This window comes from Eubalaena glacialis, chromosome 7 (genome assembly GCF_028564815.1).
Source record: "Eubalaena glacialis isolate mEubGla1 chromosome 7, mEubGla1.1.hap2.+ XY, whole genome shotgun sequence".
Classification (NCBI taxonomy): Eukaryota; Metazoa; Chordata; class Mammalia; order Artiodactyla; family Balaenidae; genus Eubalaena; species Eubalaena glacialis.
In genome coordinates this window covers 76,157,106-76,170,374 of record NC_083722.1, presented here as the reverse complement: position 1 = coordinate 76,170,374, position 13,269 = coordinate 76,157,106, and the positions used below count along the sequence as shown (strand labels likewise).

General features: G+C 56.8%; 1 protein-coding gene across 3 annotated transcripts in view; it reads left to right on the top strand.

Moving 5' to 3' along the window:
• Positions 1–12,895, top strand: part of POC1A (POC1 centriolar protein A) — a 72,780-nt gene extending 59,885 nt beyond the window's left edge. For 2 of the 3 annotated variants that reach the window (XM_061195413.1, XM_061195411.1), the window contains one exon: positions 12,225–12,895. In XM_061195413.1, the coding sequence (XP_061051396.1) occupies positions 12,225–12,323 (99 nt within the window). In that variant the 3' untranslated portion in view covers positions 12,324–12,895. The remainder of the gene's footprint in view (positions 1–12,224) is intronic. The other variant, XM_061195414.1, reaches the window with a different exon arrangement.
• The last annotated feature ends 374 nt before the right edge of the window (positions 12,896–13,269 follow it).

Sequence of the window (13,269 nt, the reverse complement as noted above, 5' to 3'; positions counted from 1 at the left end):
CACTGCTCTGGGGACCCAAGGGCCCTCCAAAGAAAGGTGAAGCACAGGCCACAAGAAGGGGCCTACGAGTCTTCTGGTTGTGACGGGCAGCCCCAAAAGGGCCTACATGGCTCTGAGATTAACCAAGCCCCAGCTGCCCCATGGCCTGCATGAAGCGCCGTGAGAGCTGGGTCGGGAAAGACTGCAATCGGGCCTGCCATTTCCCTCCGCCCACTCTGCAGAGGGCCCTGTCTGGGCCTGGACTGTTGGTACAGACCCTCACTGTACCCACAGTAGCCTCAGCTCTGGGGGAGGAGAAAAAACGGAAAGGAGCTTTGAACTCAGCAGAGCGTGGCATTTGGGGGAGCGATTCTGTTCCCCCCATTCTGATCTGGGCCTAGATGGTAGCTCCAGAAAACCGTCCAAGATGAGAGGCTAGGTCTCCCACTGTGGCTCAGCAGGCACTCCACAGGGGAGGGGGAGCCTGTGAGCCTTCGTCCCTGAGGTGGGCCTGTTGGACAGGGGCCACAGCCTGACTTGCCAGGCTGCACTGAGTTTTTCCAGGCCTCCAACAAGCTACCAAGCAGTCTCTCTAATTTGTGATGGTTGTGTTTTATCTGGTGCTGGCAAATTAACTATTTTATATGGATTGCTGAAAAAGTGAGCATCTGAAGAAAGGGGATACCGAAGGCGGTCAAGGCCAAGGTTCACGCCCCACTGTCAGCCCTGTTTGGACTTACCCTGGAGCCAGAGTACAGCTGAGCAGTGACTGGCATCCTGCACCTTGGGGCCTATCCCTGTCAGACTTGCCTTCCCTGGTGGTGTGCCCATGGCTGGCAGAAAGATGAGCTTGAACCCAGGCCAGGGTCGGCGTGGCAGGGGGTGTGGCTCAGGTCTTCCTCCTGGTGTGGGTAGCACCCCACGGGTCCCCGCAGCATCCGGTTTTAATGGATGGTGGTGAGTGGCCCCACTTTTAATGGCTTCTCCTTTGGGGGTAAGCAGTAATATGGAAAAGCCTGCGTTTATTTAAAAGGAGTTGCTATAAAGCCATAAGGAAAGTAAATTAGCCAAGATTCCTTAATGTCATAGCTAATCCACCAATAGAAAATAGTGTCTCATGCGCTTCCCCAAGAGAGCTAATCCTCGTTAGAGGTGGGGGCTGGGGGATGCAGAAACGCCCGAGAAATCCTATATCCTTGAGACAACGTGAAGCAGAAACACGGACCTCTGGGCTCAAGGGACAAAAGCTCATTTTGTGTTGTTGGCAGCAGACTGTGGGGTGACGAGAGGTGGTTAAAAAGACAGTTACTGAGCCCAGGGAGGTTGCGAGGAATTTCTGTAGAAACTTGTTTTTCTGTGCATCAGCTGTGTGTGATGCTGGACAAGTTAACGTGTCAGACGTCAGCATGAGTGGGAATCTCCATTCCTTCCCCTCTAAAGTTTAGGCCCCGAAACTTTTAGTCCTCATCAGATCGGCGTGAGGTGGGGAGGGGAGGAACTGGGCTGCTTCCTGGATTCCTACCCCACTTTGCGCACCCCTACTTCCTGCTGAGGCCAGGAGGCTTCCTCCCTCCCAAGGCCAGCTGGTGGTGGCCCTTCGGGCTCCAGCCTGCCCACCCTCCTCTCCCTCCTCTGCCAGCCCCTCAAGCCCACCAGGTCCAAGGCCCAAGCTGGGGGGAATGTTCCTTACCAGCCAGCCAGGCTCATCCCCAGAGTAGGGCTGCCCCAGGCCCGGGGGACCTGGACTGGCTGGTGCAGGACCTGCCTCCTCTGCATCCCCATGGCACTCAGGGTCTGGCATGTGTCCATCCAGCACTCAGTGTGCACATGTGATGCGCCAGGAGCTGGGCCTGGGAGCAGGAAGACAGTGGTGAACGAGAATAGACAGAAACCCCTGTCCTCGTGGGGCTGGCACTCTGATGGCTGTCAGCAGGCCGCTCGAGGGCCAGCGTTCACACCTCTGACTCGAAGGCCCCTGTGCCACAGACCTTCAGGCGCTGGGCCGAGGCTGGGGCTGAGAGACAGAGCCTTTGGTGGTAGGAAGAGCTGGGCCCGGACCAGCAACCCCTGTCCCCAGGGAGACAGGCTGGCCCCTCCGGCCCCCATTCACCCCTGACATGCGGCAGCGGGCTGGCCAGGGCACCATCAGCAAGCCAGGGCCCTGCGTGTGTGCACACACACGTGCACGAACACCGAGAGCTGGAGCCAGAGCTGCCAGGAGACAAGGCAGAGCCAGGCAGGCGCTGAGCCCAGCAGCCCCACTTTGTTTTGATGGCTCACAAGACCCCACAGCAGAGAGATTCCCCTTTTCTTGCATCTGTTTTAGATCTTTAGAATCTGAGTGAAGTCAAAACCCTTCTACAAGGGAGATTAATTCCACACTGTTCCATCTTTGCAGTGAAACCATAGGAAAGTTAGACATTCTGTGCGGCACTGTCGAGACAGGGGCGTTGAGCCAATGGCCAGCCCCTGGATGTTTCCCGCAGCCTGGCACAAGTGCCCCCAGCGGCATGGCTGGGTGACTGTGCCCTCGCCCTGAGACCCAGGGCACCTGGGACCCCCTGCCCCCCAGGAATCTGGCTCCTGTGTTGGGGGAAGGGGGCTGGGGTGCCCCAGCCCCTCTGGGGAGACCGCCTGGAGGAGCCAGAATCAACCATAAGCCTGGAAATGATTAAAAGGAACTTTCCGTCACAGGAGAACTTTAAGAAGCAGCCAGACCACCACGTGCCCTGATGGCTCAGGCCCTACGAGGTCTGACCACAGGCCACCTTCTTTGGAGCCTCATCAAGCCCCATCTGTGCCTAGGGCCGCCCCCTCAAACAGCCCAGAGCTCAGCCATGGCCCCTGTGAGCTGGGGGAGCCATGTTGCCCACGGTGCACCCCTGCCCAGAGCACGTGCCATGTAAATAGTAGCTATTAACAAAGTGTTGGCCAAAAAGTTCGTTTGGGTTTTTCCGTAAGATGTTATGGAAAAACCCGAACGAACTTTTTTTTTTGGCCAACCCTATTACGATGGTTCCACAAGAGATGCGTTGCACAGATGAGGAATCTGAAGCCCTGGTCAGGTAACTTGCCCAAGACCACTCAGCAAGTTAGTGATCAAGTTCAGATTTGAGCCCAGGCAGTACAGCTGCAGAGCCTGTGCTCTTATCACCTGGGACAAAGGTGGGGACCAGGAGTCACTCTGACAGCATTTTCTAAGGCCCACACCTGTGTCACAGCCATGACATGGTGAGAGAGGAGGAGGGCAGGGACCCGAGCACTGGGGCGGGGGAGGGGGGCGGGATGAGGGGGACTTCTTGGGGGAGCAGGGCAACGCAGGCCTTGAGTGCCATGTGAATGCCACATCCAAGAGTCTGGCCTTTCTTCCTGAGCTCTTGAACAGAAAAGGAATATAGCAGAAGCAGCGTGGAGGGCAAGGGGGTGAGGAATCACCAGGAAGCCAAGGCAAAAGGATGGGGACTGAGAGGAGGCAGTCACCAAGTAGGACGTGCCTGGGGTCCGCAGCACTGACTGTATATTGGGGGCCCTGGGGTCCTGGGTCAGGCGAGGAGACTCCTTGGGCAGAGCCCTGACGCGACTACCGCGCCCAGCCCGACACAGCAGCCAGAGGGGGCTTGGACATTCCCTGCACCCTCGTCAGCCCTTCCTGCAGCCTCCCCAACCCACTCCAGTGCCCTTCCGTGCTCACCATTCCCACTGCCCTCCCCCGGCCTTCTCCCAGGCGCTGCCTCTGCCCTACACGTGTCCCTTCTTTCAGCCTGACCTTCTCCCCACGCTGTAGCAGGTGTGTGCTTGTGTGGCACTCCTACCCCCAGCCGTTCCAGCCCTCTTGCCCCACTGCCCCTTTTGCCCCATTCATACACTGAGGTCCCAGTCTCCTGGCTTCCCAAGACTGCCATCCCAGAGCAGTTTTAGTTCCCCCTCGCCACAAGGCAGAGTGCTAGAGGGGGCACGTGGCTGGATGTCAGCTCTCTGCTTCCATCGTCAGTCTGTCTCTGGCCCAGCCACCCTGTTCACCTCTGTGCCACCTGTCTTCCATGTTCCAGGGAGGCCCAGGAGGGCCTTTCAACCATAGAAACCAATACCACTCACCTAAGAGGGGCCCCATGCACCCTGTGGGGCTCTGCTTAGAGCAGGAAGTAGACGTGGAAGTGCCCTGGCTGGGGGAGTGGGGGCTGCTGGGAAGAAGGGTTGCCCGCAGAGCTGAACAGCGTTGGGGAGTGCGGTGGGAAGGCCTGGAGTGAGTGAGGCCTGCACACGTGGCAGCATTTCATAAGGAACTAGCCAAAGAGCTGAGAAATGTGGAGAGAACGGCTGGCTGGTCACCCTCATTCTTTTCCCTTCCTCCAAAATGTTATTCACTATCAATCGTGGCAGCTTTGCCAGAAGCCCGCCCACATAGGACTGGTACTGCATCTCATCAGTGCCTGGAAGCCCCTCAGAGCCAGAGTCCCTCGTTGCTGCATGTGATGGGCAGCTGACAAGTGTGAGAGTGGATGATGATGTCAGGAGGGCTCGTGAGGGTTCTGTGGCCCCTCAGAGCTTTGTAGAAGTTATGGCTCCAGTTTTCCTGCTACATTCACACACCAGTATGTGCAAGAGACCTTCAATAAAGGTGGCGGCAGCAGTGGCTCTGGAAGGAGGAGCAGCTGCCGGAAGGGACCTGGCTCCGGGGGTGCGCCTTGGTCCGTTTCTGAAGTGCCAGTTCACTCCCTCTGGTTTCACCACCTGTTGTGAAACTAGGCAGCCATGATCAGTTCCCAGGCTGAGCCCCTTCTCCCAGAGTCCACTCTGGATCCAGCGCTTGGAAAAGTGGCCACGGGCATGCAGGAGCACCATCCTCCCTGCCTGTACCTGCTTGGATTTGTGAGTCTGGTGAGGCAGTGCTAGGGAGTGGAGGCGTCCCCATTCCTGACCCTTTTTGGGTAAGGGCCCTGGGACCCCTCCTCCACCTTCCTTGTGACCACCATACTCTCTTCCCTGTTCAGTCACTCCAAACCCGCCACACTGGCCTCCTGACAGTGCCAAGAGTGTGCTGTGTTCTCCTCTGTCTCAGGGCCTTTGCACCTTGTGCTTGGAACACACTTTCTCTGGCCTGTCCTGTGCTATCTCCTCACAGAGGCCTTCTGGGCCTCCTGTCAGGGTTGGAACTCTCCTTCCCAGGTCTGCCAGCCCCAGAGCACGTGAGCCAAGTCAGGGGCCTGGACTCCACGCGGAGCTCAGTCCTTGTGGGCCGGACCGACACATCCTGCTCCTTTTCTCTTTGCCTTCTCCCCAAACACAAAGTGAAAAGGGGATGAAAAGGAGGCAGAAATGAGTACTGGGGGGGAAAGAGCCGAGGAAAAATGGAGGACAAGACCACCTCAAGAGGAAACCAGGCTGAGGAGAAAAAAGAGGTTGGCAGGGCTGAAAGAAGGGGAGGGCACACCATGAGGAAGTGAGGGCCTGGGAAGTGGGCGGTCAACAGGAGAAATGGGGGGCAAAGGAAGGGCCCACAGAGCCCAGGGAGAGCATGTGGGCCTGAAAGAACTGTGCGCTGCTCCACAAGGCTGTGGGCAACTTGAACCGCCCCGCTTCTGCTCTGTTCCACCCCTTACGAGGGTGGGGGATTTATTCTCCCGGGGAGCACTGGACTCTCGCCTCCTCCATGCATTGCCCGCAGAACTCTTCCCTGGACCCGCGTGGAGCCCACGGGAGTATCGCGGCCCGGCCCCTCGTGGCTGTAGCGTCAGGCGGAGGCCCCGCGGACCCATTTTGCCTTCTCCCAGCATCACAGATGCGTGAGGCCCCGTCGCAGGAGTCAGGGGTGGAAGGCTCTCCCCTTGGCCACCTCGGAGGCCAGTGGAGATACACAAACCCAGGCTCTGTCCCACGCAGGCCACTTTGGGCCCCATGGGGTGCAGACACCTGATGACTCGATGCCAGTAGAGAAAAGGCATCTGAGGCAGCGAAGTTGGGACCCATGGCTCTGTCAAAATATCCCCTGTGCTGTGTTCCCTCCCACTTGGAGTTGGGGGCCCCAGGTACCAGACTTATCGCTGCGGACAGGCATTTTGGTGTAACTTCTCCGAGCATCACTACAATTCAGAGGGGACTAAAAATAAAAGCCTGTCACTTTAAAATTGGTTATTTTTACACCACTCAGAAGGCCCTTCAGGATGTTTCATAAAACGTCTTACACTGTTGAACTGTGAGCGAGAGAAGCCTCTCGCCCTGTTAATGTTGCCCCAGTAGGAGACAGATCACGTCTTCTCCCCCCTCAGCAGGAAAATCAGGATCTGAATGAGATGCCCTTGCTGAGCCTCTCCCAGGGGGATTTTCCTTGGAGAGCTCCAGTGGGAGTCATGCTGGGAACCCCGCCCCCTAGCCTGAGCTGGCCTCTTCCATGCTCTTGGGTTTGTTCCCTAATGCCTCCAGCATCCTCCTCCCTATTGGGTCCCTGGGTTGGGCCGTCCCTCCATCAGTGCCCACTGAGGGGCCAGGCTGCTTTCCAGGGGGTTTCAGCAGCATCACTGACATGGTCCTGAGCCCTGGCCGGAGCCCCGAGTTCACCCGCACCGGATTCTCCTCTCCAGTATCCAGGGGCTTGTGGATTCACTGCCCTCTCCCTCTCCCTGTCTCCCCCCAGCCCCCTCTCCCCCTATTAATGAGGATGATGTGAGAAATGCAGAATAACCAGGCTTTTTCTGACACCGCCTCATGCCTGCCTGACCCTCCCATCCTTCTCAGAGGGGCCTCAGCCTGTCCAGTGTGGTGCCCATCCTCAGCCTCTCCTGCGGGGCCCATCCTCAGCCTGTGTTCTCGGCCTCAGGAACGTGTTCTCTCTCTTGTCCCCCAATTGACTCACCACCAGATGGTGGTGGTTCATACCTCATGGATATCTCTGATTTTGTCCACTTTCCTCCTTAGCCCCCTCCCCCAGTCCAAGCCACCATCATCCCCTCTCATTCTCTCTTGCCTCCATCATGCCTGGTCACAGCCACACAGCCACTCCCCGGGCCATCCCCATGGAGCAGTCAGAGGGGTCTCATCCCCCCTTGGCCTCGAACCCCCAGCACCTTCCTGCTGCTCTGTGGCTGAAGATGAGGTTGCCAGGCATGGCCTGCAGGGCCCGGCCCCACCTCCTGCCTCCTCCGAGGCCCCTCTCCTGCTCGCTGCCTTCCCTCCCACCTCGGGGCCTTCCTGCCCCTCTCTCCTGGTGAACTCCTCCTCAGTCTTAGCTCACTCCCTTCCTAGGGCCACCTCCCCTGGCTCTGACCAAGCAGCGCCCTCCATTTTCCCAGCGCACCCCGCTGGTCTGCGCAGCTGCTTAGCGCTTGCCTCTTCAACCTGCTGCGCACCCTGCGGGCCCAGCTGAGTCTGTCTGCTCTGCGCCATTGTCACCCCAGGCCTGGCACAGGCCAGTACGGCGTGGTGCCCGGGGAGGATCTGAGTGAGTGAAGAGTCTAGGGCCAAGGTTGGCAAACTTTTTCTTAATGGTAAATATTCTAGGCTCTGTGGGCCATAAGAGTCTGTCATAACTACTCAACCTGCCACTGTAGCCAGGAAGCAGCCATAGACAATATGTAAGCAAATGGGCACAGCAATAAAACCTTATTTACAAGAACAGGCAGCAGGCCGAATGTGCCAACCCTTGGTCTAGAGAAACAACAATTCATTCAACAGCAAACGGGAGTGTTTCTAAGGAAACGATTTTCCATGAGAAAGGGCTGTGGCTTCCTGGAAATCGCTGGTAACAGCAGGAGAAGGTGGTTCTGAAACAAGCCCCCAGGTGACCCTCCGACAGGTGTGACTTTGAAGGTGAAACTTCTGGATCCCCTATGACCTTGCCCCAAGAGGCTCCCGCGTGGCTTGCAGGTGAAGGCCGTGACCCTGGGAGGCAGACAGTGTTGGGCGAGGGGTAACAGTGTCCAGGCGTGGAGTCTGAATTCTGCTTCCTGTTGCTCCCATTCAGGGAGGGAGGTGCCTTGTTTGAAGTCGAGCCCAGTCTTGGGAGGGGTGGGGCGCCAGCAGTGACCGGGGCGAGTACCAGAGCGTGTCTAGAGGCTGATCTCTTACGCTTTAGCAGCATAAGCGCCCCAGTGAGAGAAGGCATCTGAAATTAAGGTGTTAGGGTCGTTTCTCATTGCATATCTATTATAAGGTTCTTGTCGATATGTCCCTTTTAACCCTATAATATTGCCTTTTCATAGCTCAGAATTGTGACTTCTGTGATAATTCCAAACCTAAACGTTTAGCCAGTTAAGAGACTCTACTTCACGGGCATTGGAGGTGTCTGAGGCCTGGGAACTGCCTTGGAGAGGGGCTGATGGTGTGAGGGCGCTGCTGGGTGACCCTGAGGGATGGCCCTTCCAACTGCTCCTGCTCATTTAATCCAGAGCCACCAGACCAAGTGGCTTGGACAGGACAGAAGGTGGCTGCCGCTGCGTGAGCACAGAGACCCAGGAGCATGTTCTCAGGCTGCTTGAGCTTGGGCATAGGGTGGGGGACAAACAGGTCTGCTGGGTCACAGGGCCAGTGGCCCTCAGGTGATGCCAGAGCGAGCGGGGTGGGGGTGGGGGGAGGAGTAGGTTAGGCCTCTCCTTATACGTGGTGGATGGGGACAGAGCAAAGGTGCACAGTTCCCGGTGCCTTAGCCGGCACTCTGAAGCCAGGCCACCAGGGTTCACAGTCCAGGTTTGTCATTTATATGCTGTGTGACTTTCGGCAAGTTAGTATCACTTGGTTGGTACCTTGGTTTTCTCATCGGAAAAAATGGGGGTGTTACAGGCTCCCACCCTGAGGGGTCATTGTATGGAATAGAATGCTTGGCGTACCGTGAGCACTCCGTGAGGGTCAGCTGTCAGGAGCAGCCACTGGAGCAGAGTGTGTCAGGAATCAGGATGGCCCCCCAGAGCCCAGTCCTGGGTCCTCCCTCAAGTCTGGGCTTCATACCCAATTACAAAGGGGACCTCGTGTCTGGATGGCACAGGGCCAGGGAAAGGGCATGAGCTGCCTGGTTTCTCCAAAGTCAACAGAGAGGAGGGGCCTCTCTGTGGAGGAGTTTGGACCCCAGAATGAAGGAGTTCCGGCTAATGGCCGTCTTTCCCAGACACGTTGCCCAGACAGGTCTGCCCAGCAGCCAGAACCCTAGACTCCTCAGCCCCTTCTCCAGTTTCCCGTTGCCCTACTTAAAATTAAGTCAGAGGCCGACGGACACCCATGTCGGGCAGGGCCATTTCCTTTTTTGACACCTGCCACCACACCCAGCTTTCAACTCCTTGGGGACTTTGTGAGAGGCCGGGACCAGGTCATTTGCCCTTGAATAAAAGGAAAGCGAGGTGACTGGGCTGGGAGCGTGGACTTAGAGGGACTGCAGAGGTGTCTGCCTTTCCAGTGCTTCTCCTCACCTTCCAGGGCAGGCGGGCCTTGTCTCGGGGCCTGGGGAGCATGGGCACCGTGTGGCAGGAGGAGAATTCCCAGGGCTGGGCCAAAGCACGAGGTGGGGTGAGCCACGAGCAGCCTACTTGGCGTGGCCCCGAGTCTCAGGAGGGCACGGCTGCGGGCTCTGCTCTGCCCTCTGGGTGCTGAGGCAGCACATACTCACAGAGGCTTGCTGTGCCCCTGACACTTGGTTGTGGGGATATTGCTCTGAACCAACAGGTAAAGGTCACACTGCAAACACAGCCACGTGACATGGCCTGGAATCGGTCCCTGCTAGCGATGCTGCTCCCTCCTCGCGTGGGCCCCAGCAGCTGGGGAAGCACGGTGGCGGTGGCGCACTGTGGTGGCCTGGCTGACTCCCTGCAGGTGGCCGGCCTGCCTGCCCTCTCGCTGTGTGTATCGCCAGCCCTGAGCATATCTGACCTCTGCTACTTGGCTTCCCCGATTGGAGCCTTTTCATCACTGGGGAAGCCCTTTCCTGGTGGAGGGAAGGCATATCAGCAAATCGGAGATCAGGGTTTCCAGGCTTCACTTTATCAGGAGGGATAACCGTTTCCCGTGAAAATGAGGTCCCATGCTTTAGTGGAATGGGATTATTAAGACAAATTTGTGAAGCAGAGACTGTGTTCTAATGCACAGAAATCCAAAGTGTCTGTCCTCCTCTCCCTGGCCCATCCTTCCAGCTCAAAAGGGGTTTGGGAGGGATCATATGTGACGGGGAAGAGCTGGGTGGACTTAATCTCTGGATGGTGGCCGCCACCGAGCATCTTGGCAGAGTAGGCTGGGGGCGCAGGGAGTAGGGAAAGTGGACACCAAACACAGAGATGACGTGACTCTTCCAGAAGCTTGCCTGGGAAAGGGGAGAAGCTGCAGGTTTGAGAAGGGTGGACTTTTTTTCAGCCTGTTTGTCTCTAACGTGCTATGAAGCATCCCCTCATAGCTCCCAAAGGAAGGACCCCCAACACCCTCCTTCCATTCAGGGGACTGGAGGTGAAATAAGTGATGCTTTTCTGTTCAAAGAAATTTAACATCATCAAATTTAATGCCGTATTTCTACCGAGCTGAAGTATGGGCCCCCCATGGAACTAAGTAGAGGCCTCGTGAAATGCGTGGCACCCCTGGTATTGACATTGGCCCAGCACCCACTGACTCCACATTTGGAAATTCGGTCCCTGTGAAGAAAAAAAAATTTTTCAGTGTGTGTGTGTGTGTGTGTGTGTGTGTGTGTGTGTTGGGAGGGGGGATGGTGCTGGGCAGAAGAGGGAAAGCTGGCTGGCTCCCCCACTGGGGCCTGGAGTCCAGAGCCATTGGAAAAAGTCTGGATGAGGAATGATTTTGGAGCTTGGCTCAGTGTGAGTTTTGCAGCAGCCAGTGGAAACTTCCAGGAATGCTGCTCTGGGCCAGCCGGGGGCTGTTTCCGCCGCCACTTTTATGAGCTGCAGACCCCCTCCGTGGCTGACCAGCCAGCAGAGGGGAATGTGACCGTCTCTTTCAGCTCAGCTCTACCTCTCAGGGTGCAGTTCATATTCCACAGGCAGCAACTTTTCAGGCTCTGTCCTGTGCCCCAGGGCTCGGAGCCTTTGCAGCCCAGCCAACTCATCCAGAAGGGGCCAGCCGCCAGGAGGAGCAGCCTCCATGAGCGGCTGACATCCGTGCGGGATGCTGCAAAAATTTATAGCAATCTTAGGGGGGAAACTCCCTCCCAAAATGTTTCAATGTTTTATTAAATATGTGAAAGGAAAGTTTCCTTTCTACTGGACCAAGGCCCAGAGCCTCCATGGAGCCTCAGGGAAGGTGGCAAAACCTCTTGGGAAAGCCCACAAATGAGTAAAATTAATAGAAAGTTTTGTTTCTTAATCTGACCCCTTTCTGATGCCGGTAGGCTGCATGGCACAGGAACCAAGCCTGCTTCATTCACAGTGGACTTGCCCAGGGCCTGGTGTGTGCCTGGACACCACTGCCCCTCTGTCAACACTCTGTCCAAAGCCAGAGGAAGGGGGCAGGTTTCTGCAGCCTTGTCTGGAAGCCAGGTTCACAGGCCAGCCGTCATGCTGGGTATGCAGGAGAGGCCAGGGAGCAAAGGCTCTGCCTCTGGAAGCCAACATGACAGGCATTGTCATGGTGGACAACATGGGCACCATGCTGTCACCTCTCAGTCTCCAGGACTGCTGTGAGCTCGGCATTATCCTTCCCATTACAGAGGAGAAAATGGGCTCAAAAATGGGGAATTAGGGCCTAACCCCCAAACAGCACATTCCTGCAATGGTCCTCAGTGGGCTCGGACAGGCAGAGGCCCTCCTGGGCTCAAGGGACTCACCTCCAGCCTGGGAAGCCCCTCCAGGTGTAGAGATAAAGGGCCTGAGGTGTGGGCAGGACCCAGGTGGGGCGCCTTCTTTTGTGGATGCAGTTTTCTCACCTTTGGAATGGAGATGCTTGATGGTCTCTGGTTGGTTATGGACAGAGCCTGGCCCAGATGAGCAAGTGGTTCTGCTCTGGAACTCCAGTCTAAATGCCAGACCACCGGGGCTGGGGATTCCTGACCCTTGGCTGTCTTGAGCAATGACCGAGGACTATGGGACCTGCTGCTTACTTTCCCTCACTACGTCCTTCCCGCTGCCCAACAAACATCAGAGAATAACCATCCCAAACCAGCAGGAGTGGACGTGACGACCAGAGACAAGGCGCCAGGAAGGAGCCCTGGGTGGGAAGAGCTGGCATTTGTTCAGCGGACTGAGGCAGCTGAGGAGGACTGGTTGAGGGCATCCCCAGGGCAGCCCAATGGCCCCTCCATCCTCTGAGCTTGACCGTTTATTTTGCAGACAGTCTCCATCCTGGAGCAGCGGTTGACACTGACAGAAGACAAGCTGAAGCAGTGTCTGGAGAACCAGCAGCTAATCATGCAGAGAACACCACCATGATCAGGGGAGCAAGAATCAAGAGCTCGGTCGATTTGGGGGGTGACAGGCCGGGGATTTGTACTGGGGAACTTGGGTAAATAAATGAAGGGGATTCAGCTCTGGGAATCACATCCATCCCGGAGCCCCAGGGGTCCTGCACCTCTACCCTCCACCCAAGCTGTCCGCACCTGGAGACTCTCCACTTGGCTGTGGGAGGCCCCACATACCCACAAATGACCACGTTTAGTTTAATGTGAAGGAGCCACTTGAAAATGTTTGCTACCTTGGAGTCCTAAGTGGAGTCCACTTTTCCCTTACCAACCTTTCTGCCGTATGACTGGCTTCCCCCCACCGACCTTTCCCAGCGTAGAAATGGACTACTCATTGGTTGGATGAGCCAGGAGTTTCCTATAAATCTGACAAAAGGCCCAAAGTGGGCCCATCTGTGTCTGATTTACCCAGGAACGAGCACTCTGGAGAGGGTGGTGGCTTTGCAGTGGCCTTGATTTCTGCCCCACACATGTTCACTGGGCCCTGATGGCTTCCTCCTCTGCATGCATGAGGGCAAAGGAAACTGAACATTAAAACGGATTTGATGGAGCTCGTCACTGAAATGGCTTGTTCTGAGTGAGACCTAGTCCCCCCATCCCCAGGACCTATAAAGGGAGAATGAAAATGGCTTCTTGGGAGGGCCCCTGCCAGGATCACCTCTGAAGCCCAGCACACCCTGTTTGCAGCCGTTCGGGGTCTTCAGGAGCAAGGACAGCCAGAGCCCCTGCCTACACCCTGTCCCTCTGGCTGGCCTGGCTGGCTGCTTCAGCTGGGACCTGGAGGCCTCAGGCACCTGCCTTTCCTCTTGCTCGTGAGGGTTCCATAGGCAGCTTCCCCTGCATCCTTGCAGGAAAGCCAGGCAAGTGTTTCCCATATGTCTGGGTGTCATCCATGCCTTCTGCATTCAGCTTCTTGG